This window comes from Nerophis ophidion, linkage group LG24, assembly GCF_033978795.1.
Source record: "Nerophis ophidion isolate RoL-2023_Sa linkage group LG24, RoL_Noph_v1.0, whole genome shotgun sequence".
NCBI lineage: Eukaryota > Metazoa > Chordata > Actinopteri > Syngnathiformes > Syngnathidae > Nerophis > Nerophis ophidion.
In genome coordinates this window covers 39115828-39126003 of record NC_084634.1, presented here as the reverse complement: position 1 = coordinate 39126003, position 10176 = coordinate 39115828, and the positions used below count along the sequence as shown (strand labels likewise).

The following is a 10176-nucleotide window of genomic DNA, read 5'->3' as shown; positions in this document are numbered from 1 at the left end:
TTTTGGTTAAGAGTATAGTATTTCATTATATATATATAAGAAATACTTGACTTTCAGTGAATTCTAGTTCAATATATATATATATATATATATATATATATGTAGGTGTGGGAAAAAATTACAAGACTACTTCATCTCTACAGAACTGTTTCATGAGGGGTTCCCTCAATCATCAGGAGTTTTTAAAATCTCCTGATGATTGAGGGAACCCCTCATGAAACAGTTCTGTAGAGATGAAGTAGTCTTGTGATTTTTTCCCTACCTACATATTGCGCTCTACCACGGTATCGAGCACTATTCTCTGGATAATCCAATCAAGACATATATATATATAAATACTTGAATTTCAGTGTTCATTTATTTACAAATATACACACACACATCTACTCATTGTTGAGTTAAGGGTTGAATTGTCCATCCTTGTTCTATTTTCTGTCACTATTTTTCTAACCAGATGCATGTACAGTAGATCAATCAATCAATCAATGTTTACTTAAATAGCCCTAAATCACTAGTGTCTCAAAGGGCTGTACGAACCCCTACCACATCCTCGGTAGGCCCACATAAGGGCAAGGAAAACTCACACCCAGTGGGACGTCGGTGACAATGATGACTATGAGAACCTTGGAGAGGACGAAAGCAATGGATGTCGAGCGGGTCTAACATGATACTGTGAAATTAAATCCATATTGGATCCAACACAGTCGCGAGAGTCCAGTCCAAAGCGGATCCAACACAGCAGCGAGAATCCCGTTCACAGCGGAGCCAGCAGGAAACCATCCCAAGCGGAGGCGGATCAACAGCGGACAGATGTCCCCAGCTGATACACAGGCAAGCAGTACATGGCCACCGGATCTCGATGGCAGTATTGTCCTGTTTAAGAGTGTCACAACATTGCGGTTTACAGCAGACGGACGAAAACGTGACTGCTGCTGTCGTGTGTTGTTGCCGCGCTGGGAGGACGTTAATGAAACTGCCTAACGATAAACCCACATAAGAAAGCAAGAACTCGCCCTCGATCATTCCACAGTTATAACGTCATTGGGCAGGCACGCTGTTTATATTGTGGGAAAGTGGAAGTGAAAACAGGCTGATCTCACTCAGGCCACGCCCCCTCCAGCTCCGCCTAAATTTCGGGAGATTATCGGTAGAGGCGCTGAATTTCGGGAGTCTCCCAGAAAATCCGGGAGGGTTGGAAAGTACGATGTGCAGTCATGTTTTATAATGATCATAAGTTCAAATTCAGGAGGGTTGAAGTGGGAGGAGTATATTTAGAGCTAGAATTCACAAAAATTCTAGTGTATATATATATATATATATATATATTGAAAGTGCAATATATATATATATATATATATATATTGAAAGTGCAATGCTTCTACAGCCAGTAACACAGCCTTTGAAGGAGCATAGGTATGGGCAGCATCTGTGACATTTAATTTGCAGTAAAGGAGTGAGTTTAGGGTTGAATTATCCATCCTCGTTCTATTCTCTGTCACTATCTTTCTCACCATGCTCAACACTCTCTCTGATGATGTATTACTGTTTGGCACGCACTAAAGTGCCTTCATCAAATGCACCAGAGTCTGGAATCTTTCCATCTCATCCTAGCATACCCCTTCCCCTTCGAGCTGTCCTGGATGAACTGAAATTATTTTTTTTCCAATCTTTTTGGAAGTTGCAAGCTTACTTTTTCTTCTTACTCGTCGTCGCCATGTCTCTTCTTCCTTCTTCTGCTTCGTCTCTGTTAAGGTTTTTTGGACATTACTACTTGCCGTAGTTTTGAAGCGATGCATGGTGGGAATTTGGATGTTGTGTGTCAGTGTATTAACGCGCCGGCTGGAGGAAACACACGCTGAGAAATAGCTCCCTGCCTGCCTACTTTATGGCTTGTAGATAAAGCTATGGATAACAGAGACATATATAATAGTCTCCTTTTCAGGTGAGAGAGGACGCTAAAGGCACGTCCTCAATATTGTTGTCCGGGTGGAAATCAGGAGAAAGGTTGCTCCGGGAGATTTTCAGGAGGGGCACTGAAATTCGGGAGTCTCCCGGGGAAATCGGGAGGGTTGGCAAGTATGCGTCTGCTCCACACGCTGTAAGTCTTTGCTGTCGTCCAGCATTCTGTTTTTGTTTACTTTGCATCCAGTTCAGTTTTAGTCTCGTTCTGCATAGCCTTCCCTAAACTTCTATGCCTTTTCTTCTCGCCTTTTGTTTATGTTTAGTTTAAACCTCCAAAGGCTTAGTGGCCACATGCGTGGACAGCACCTTTTAGCTCTTTTTTCTAATATGGTGTACACTACTGAACTGGGGTCTTATGGCCAATTATGCGGACACTAATACTGCCATCTGGTGGTGTCAGAAGAGCGTAACATATAACGGAATCTGGAATTTACACCTACTCAGTGGCCTAGTGGTTTGAGTGTCTGCCCTGAGATGGTTAGGTTGTGTGTTCAAACCTCGGCCGAGTCATACCAAAGACTATAAAAAAAAAAAGGGAGCCATTACCTCCCTGCTTGGCGCTCAGCATCAAGGGTTGGAATTGGGGCTTAAATCACCGCTGCTGCCCACTGCTCCCCTCACCTCCCAGGGGGTGATCAAGGGTCCGATGCAGAGGACAAATTTCACCACACTTAGTGTGTGTGTGACAATCATTGGTACTTTAACTTTAACTAAAAAAAAAAGAATTAGGACACTAATTAGGACCAATAATGTTGTCCGGGTGGATTTCGGGAGATTTTGGGAGGGGCACTGAAATTCGGGAGTCTCTGGGAAAATGGGGGGGGGGGGGGGGGGGGGGGGTTGGCAAGTATGACGGAAGTAGTAGCAGGTTGCATATTTTTTTCCCACAATGCACTTCTGCCATGACCCGCCCACGCCAAATTTTTATTGGTTGACGTGTGTGTGTGTGTGTGAGACGATTGCTGATATACGCCTAGTCTCTTTTGTGAATGAGATAAATAATATTACTTGATGTTTTAAGGCAGGGGTCACCAACACGGTCGCCCGTAAGGACCAGATGAGTCGCCCGCTGGCCTGTTCTAAAAATAACTCAAATAGCAGCACTTACCAGTGAGCTGCCTCTATCTTTTAAATTGTATTTATTTACTAGCAAGCTGGTCTCGCTTTGCTCGACATTTTTAATTCTAAGAGAGACAAAACTCAAATAGAATTTGAAAATCCAAGAAAATATTTTAAAGACTTGGTCTTCACTTGTTTAAATAAATTCCTTTTTCTTTTTTTTTTACTTTGCTTCTTATAACTTTCAGAAAGACAATTTTAGAGAAAATAATACAACCTTAAAAATTATTTTAGGATTTTTAAACATATATACCTTTTTACCTTTTAAATTATTTCCTCTTCTTTCCTGACAATTTAAATCAATGTTCAAGTAAATACATTTTTTTATTGTAAAGAATAATAAAGGGATTTTAATTTAATTCTTCATTTAATCTCCTGTTTTTTCGACAAAGAATATTTGTGAAATATTTCTTCAAACTTATGATTAAAATTAAAAAAAAATATTCTGGTAAATCTAGAAAATCTGTAGAATCAAATTTAAATCTTATTTCAAAGTCTTTTGAATTTCTTTTAAAATTTTTGTTCTGGAATATCTAGAAGAAAAAAATGATTTGTCTTTGTCAGAAATATAGCTTGGTCCAATTTGTTATATATTCTAACAAAATGCAGATTGGATTTTAACTTATTTAAAAAATGTCGCTAAAATTCTATAATTAATCTTAATCAGGAAAAAATACTAATGATGTTCTATAAATTTTTTTTTTTTTTCAAAAAGATTCAAATTAGCTAGTTTTTCTCTTCTTTTTTTCAGTCGAATTTTGAATTTCAAAGAGTCGAAATTGAAGATAAACTATGTTTCAAAATTTAATTTTCATTTTTTTTCCTGTTTTCTCCTCTTTTATACCGTTCAATTAAGTGTTTTTTTCATCATTTATTGTCTACAAAAAACCTTCCGTAAAAGGGAAAAAAAATGTACGACGGAATGACAGACAGAAATACCCATTTTTTTAAACATAAATATATATATATATATATATATATTTAATTATTAAAGGTAAATTGAGAAAATTGGCTATTTCTGGCAATTTATTTAAGTGTGTATCAAACTGGTAGCCCTTCGCATTAATCAGTACCCAAAAAGTAGCTCTTGGTTTCAAAAAGGTTGGTGACCCCTGTTTTACGGTAAGGTGTTAATAATTGCACACAGAGTATAAGTCGCACCCCTCGGCCAAACTATGAAAAAAAACCTGCGACTTATAATCGGAAAAATACGGTATGTTTGCTGGGAACATATATGGCTCAAATGAGTGTGAAACTATGCAGGGCGGGGATGGGGAAAAAAGCCTCTCAGGCGCGCCTCATCTCCTTCGTGCCGTCCGGTTGGATGCCGTTGAGCTGTAAACATCATCGCCACCAAAACAAAAGAACAACAAAGAAAATGTGCTGGCTGGCTGTGGTGGTGGAGAAATCATAGAATCTAGGCAGCTACCGTTCAGGACTACATCCTGGGGATCGGGCGCAGTTTGGTGCAAAGTGGGCCAGGGAGGGGGGGTCGGGGTGCGGCACGGCATCCGCTTGGTCCGCCTGGAAAGAACCGGACGACTCTCACCGTAGCCAGACACACACTTGATGGAACTACGGCGGAAGGAAGTCCTGAGCCTGGAGTCTTTGACTTCAAAAGTATGACCGTGTGTATGTGTAAACATCAACATGACAGCTGTGATGTGTGAGGGCTGTAATTCATAAATGTGGCCCCCCTCCCCAACCCCGCCGAACCCCACAGGGTTTTAGTCTCGCCGTTATTGTACATTCATCCACGGAAAGGGGGAGGGGCCATCTCTTCCCCCCCAGGCGCTACCTGCTCGCCTCGCCGGCGTTCTCAAAACAGGCAGCAGTAGAGGTGCTGCAGGGCGCTGTACCACACCAGGCCGGAGACGAACGCCAAGGACTGGACCACGCACAGCCACACGGGGTCGAGGGTCATTTGCCGGGAGGCCGCCCGCCTCTCTCCGTCCTGGGGTGGGAACGCACCTGTTGAGGAGAGGAAGGGCGAGCGGGTGAGTCCACAAAGCTGGCGGAGTATATTGTTTCACACACACTGCACATGGCAGGTTGTAGGAGCTTGCAGCTACACAACAGCTAAGCACACAATAGCAGTTAAGCTAGACACACCTTCTCATTCAATGTGTTTTCTTTATTTACATTATAGATTGTCACTGAAGGCCTCGCAACTATGAGTCAACACATTGTCAGGTTCAAACACTGATGACGTCTATTAAACGAGACAAGAAGCAAGGAATTAAACAGAGACAGAATTACATTATTGACAATATAGCCTGGTCTCTACACACCGGAGCTCTTGTAAAAAGAGCTCAGCAGCGCATGCACTTTTTGCGTCAGATGAAAAGAACACAGCTCCCTCTCTCCATTCTCACCACATTCTACAGAGGCACTATAGCAGGGGTAGGGTACCTATGGCTCTAGAGCCAGTTGTGGCTCTTTTGAGGACTGCGTCTGGCTCTCGGATAAACTGAGCTGAGATTGCTTAACACGATAAGTAATGAATAATTCCACTTGTAATCACAGTGTTAAAAATAATGTTCAAAATATAAAACATTCTCATGCATTTTTAATCCATCCATCCGTTGTCTACCGCACCTGTTTAAGAAGTTGCGTTAATGGTAGGAAGTTATTTATTTACTATTGGTTAGTGTGGGGCTTGCCCTCCTGGGGGTTCTTCAGACCACCAAGCACCAACATGAGAGCCTGTTTCAGGGTTACAATATTGTTTTATTTTTCAATGAGTCTCTCAGTTGCTTTCCATCAATTGTCTTTTTCTCTTTCGTCCTCGCTTGTGCTTTGGCTCCAGCTCCAACCCCGTCTCTCCTCCTGGCTGCTGGTTATTACCGAGCGGCAGGTGATTAGATAACAAGGCCCAGGTGGGCCATCTACGCACCTGTCGCTGATTTCGAGGCCGAGCCTGGCAACACCCCGCTTCGATGCAGGCCCGCAGGCCACACCCCCCTCCACAGTTAGCTTCAGAATAACAATGTTATTACAAAAAATATTATATGGCTCTTACAGAAATACATTTTAAAATATTTGGCTTCTTGGCTCTCTCAGCCAAAAAGGTTCCCGACCCCTGCACTATAGAGAGCCTGCTGACCAACAGCTTCTCTGTCTGTAATGGAGCCTGCAGTGCCTCAGACTGGAAGTGTCTCCAGAGAGTGGTGAGGACGGCGGAAAAGATTATCAGGACTCCTCTTCCTCCTATAGAGGAGACTGCAAAAAGCCGCTGCCTGACCAGGGCTCAGAAAATCTGCAAAGACACCTCCTACCCCCACCAAGGACTGTTTTCACTGCTGGACTCTAGGAAGATGTTCCGCAGCCTCCGAAGCAGAACCTCCGGGTTCTGTAACAGCTTCTTCCCTCAGGCCGTAAGACTCTTGAACGCATCATAATTAAATTATCCCCTCAACTCCCCTCAAAATGGATTAAGTCGCTGGAATAAAAAGACAATATAACATACATCCATAAACCTGGATGCATATGCAAAAGTGCAATATATTTATCTGTACAGTAATCCATTTATCTGCACCTTACTGCTTTTTTTTAATCCTGCACTACCAAGAGCTAATGCAACGAAATTTCATTCTTATTTGTACTGTAAATTTCAAATTTGAATGACAATAAAAAGGAAGTCTAAGTCTAATTTTGCTCAATTTGAGGAGAAACGTGTTGACCTGTAACGTCTTACAACAGGGGTAGGGAACCTATGGCTCTCGAGCCAGATGTGGCTCTTTTGATGACTGCATCTGGCTCTCCAATAAATCTTAGCAGACATTGCTTAACACGATAAGTAATGAATAATTCCGCTGGTAATCACAGTGTTAAAAAGTAACGTTCAAAATATAAAACATTCTCATGCATTTTCTACCGCACCTGTTCAAGGAGTCGCATTAATGGTAAGAAGTAATCGAAAAAGGGTTGAATGAGAGTTCCCGCTAGAATCTTCAAGGTGCTTTTGTTGACCAGAGAGTATTTTCTGTAGAGGAATCTCGTTCTTTGGTTGACCTTTTTGATTACCTTGGTTGCCATTTTATCACAGGAAAGATTAGCCTCTAGAATGGAACCTAGGTGTGGGTTCACAGTGTGGCGCTTCCCTACGTCCGTGTACTACTCTGTACAGCCACGTTTTAAAAAGTCATACATTTTACTCTTTGAAACCGATACCTATAATTTAAATAAATAAATAAATGGGTTGTATTTGTATAGCGCTTTTCTACCTTCAAGGTACTCAAAGCGCTTTGACACTACTTCCACATTTACCCATTCACACACACATTCACACACTGATGGAGGGAGCTGCCATGCAAGGCGCTAACCAGCACCCATCAGGAGCAAGGGTGAAGTGTCTTGCTCAGGACACAACGGACGTGACGAGGTTGGTACTAGGTGGGATTTGAACCAGGGCCCCTCGGGTTGCGCACGGCCACTCTTCCACTGCGCCAAATTTCCAATATTACATTTTAAAGCGTTTTTTCGGCTGATAATATCGGCAGTTCGATACTATCGGACATCTATAAAAAAAATGTTCTGCGTGTTATATGTATGTATATATATATATATATATATATATATATATATATATATATATATATATATATATATATATATAAAAGTTCTATTAAAAAAGTATTTTTTTGGCGTCTGCAACAAATTCATTGGATTTACTTTGTTTGCAATGGCAAAAAAATGTTTCAGTTTTCAACGGACCCTTTGTAAGGGATTAATAGCGAAACGCGAGGTACCATCGAGTCTCACACACAAACTAGAATTTGCAAAAAAAAGGGGGAACAGACCTGTGTCGTAGAAGTGGGCCAGCAACTCCTCTTTCTCCACAAACCTCTGATACAGCCAGGCCGTCAGAGCTTCCTCCTTCACAGGAACCTCTTTAATAGGGTACATCCTGACAGACAAAGAGAAACACACACACACACGCGCGCGCGCACACACACACACACACACACATACACACACGCACACACACACAAAAGGTCAGCAAGCACAATTGTAAGGTAAATGCTGCACATCAGCAAAAGAGCAGCAGGAGTCCAAGTCAAAGCAGTGCTTTTGACTAACAATTTGTCATAAACTTTGTGAAATGTTGAAAAAAACTAAATAAATAACAAATAGAAATGAGAGGGATATGGTGTCAATTGAACTCCAATCATAATAATATATATTATTTTCAGAAGGGGCCTTTGAAGCCACTTTTAGGTTGCGTACAGCAGTGTTTTACAACAACTGTGCCGCGGCACACTAGTGTGCCGTGGGAGATGATGTCATTTCACCTAATTGGGTTAAAAATATTTTTTGCACACCGGTAATTATAAACAATGTGTTATTGTTGAGTGTCGGTGCTGTCTAGAGCTCGGCAGAGTAACCGTGTAATACTCTTCCATATCAGTAGATGGCAGCAGGTAGGCAGGGTGCAGGTAAAAAGGTATCTAATGCTTAAACCAAAAGTGAACAAAAGGCAAGTACAGCTAAGAAAAGCCATTGAAGCTTAGGGAAGGCTATGCATAACGAAACTAAAACTGAACTGGCTGCAAAGTAAAGAAAAACAGAATGCTGGACGACCGCAAAGACATACATTTTCCTCCCTCGTGTGCTAAAATGACTTTGACACCCCCGGTCTGAATGAAGTAAAATAACTTGATGAACCATGACACTTCAATTTATTGAGCTGTACCTCGAGTGTACAAGTGTGTTGTGCATTGTTGATTTAAAGTAGTTTGCAAAGTATTCTAACATACAGTAATTGATCTATTATAGAGAATGCCTATTTTGCAGGTAAAGCTAAATACAAGGTGGTTTCAAGATGCCATTTTTTATATTACCGCAGACTAATTTGATCTTATTTTTAGTTGGCTAAAAGAAAATCTATTCACTGATTACTTAAATATGATTGATGCTAAAGCAGTAGTCTGTGTTTTAGGTGGTGTGGGCTTATGTAGCCACCAGGGGGCCTCAGTGGGCTGCTCTGCTCCTGGTCACCTTCACATAGAGGTTACATTCTCCTCCCCTCAGAGAAGCCTTTCCTCTGCACTTAGTTTAATATTCCTAAACATTTAAGCGTCCGCCGCCGCTGTAAAAAGGACATGTGTGCAGAGGATATGTATGAAGAGCAATAGAGCATTGATCCGGTTTAATATGCATTGATTAGTTTAAGGTTGTCGTACTGCTGAGTAGGCTTCTTGTGCTCTGCTGAGAAACGCTGATTATCTTTGTGGATTTTAACAGGTACTGGTTGTCCAATTTGCACCTTTGAAATGGTCAATAAACCAATATTCTTAAAAAATGGTAGACAATGGTGACTAAACATCCATTCTTCCATTTTTTACTGCTTGTCCCTTTTTCGGGTCGCGGGGGGTGCTGGGGCCTATCTCATCGGCATTTAAGCAGAAGGCGGGGTACACCCTGGACAAGTGGCCACCTCATCGCAGAGCCAACACAGATAGAAAGAGAACATTCACACACTAGGGACCATTTAGTGTTGCCAATCAACCTATCCCCAGGTGCATGTCTTTTGAGGTGGGAGGAGCCTATAGCCAGGTGCATGTCTTTGGAGGTGGGAGGGGCCTATCCCCAGGTGCATGTCTTTGGAGGTCGGAGGAGCCTATCCAAAGATGCATGTCTTTGGAGGTGGGAGGGGCCTCTCCCCAGGTGCATGTCTTTGAAGATGGGAGGGGCCTATCCCCAGGTGCATATCCTTGGAGGTGGAAGGAGCCTATCCCCATATGCATGTCTTTAGAGGTGGGAGGGGCCTACCCCAGGTGCATATCCTTGGAGGTGGGAGGAGCCTATCCCCATATGCATGTCTTTAGAGGTGGGAGGGGCCTACCCCAGGGGCATGTCTTTGGAGGTGGGAGGGGCCCATCCCCATATGCATGTCTTTGAAGGTGGGAGGGGCCTATCCCCAGGTGCATGTCTTTGGAGGTAGGAGGAGCCTATCCCCATATGCATGTCTTTGGAGGTGGGAGGAGCCTATACCCATATGCATGTCTTTGGAGGTGGGAGGGACCTATTCCCAGGGGCATGTCTTTGGAAGTAGGAGGGGCCTATCCCCAGGTGCATGACCTTGGAGCTGGG

General features: G+C 42.5%; 1 protein-coding gene across 1 annotated transcript in view; it reads right to left on the bottom strand.

Moving 5' to 3' along the window:
• Window positions 1–10176, bottom strand: part of lpgat1 (lysophosphatidylglycerol acyltransferase 1) — a 106574-nt gene that overhangs the window by 1179 nt on the left and 95219 nt on the right. Inside the window, exons 7-8 of the mRNA XM_061886773.1 lie at window positions 7884–7990; window positions 4880–5052 (exon numbers count right to left, since the gene is read on the bottom strand). Coding sequence (XP_061742757.1) covers window positions 4901–5052; window positions 7884–7990 — 259 coding nt within the window. The 3' untranslated portion in view covers window positions 4880–4900. The remainder of the gene's footprint in view (window positions 1–4879; window positions 5053–7883; window positions 7991–10176) is intronic.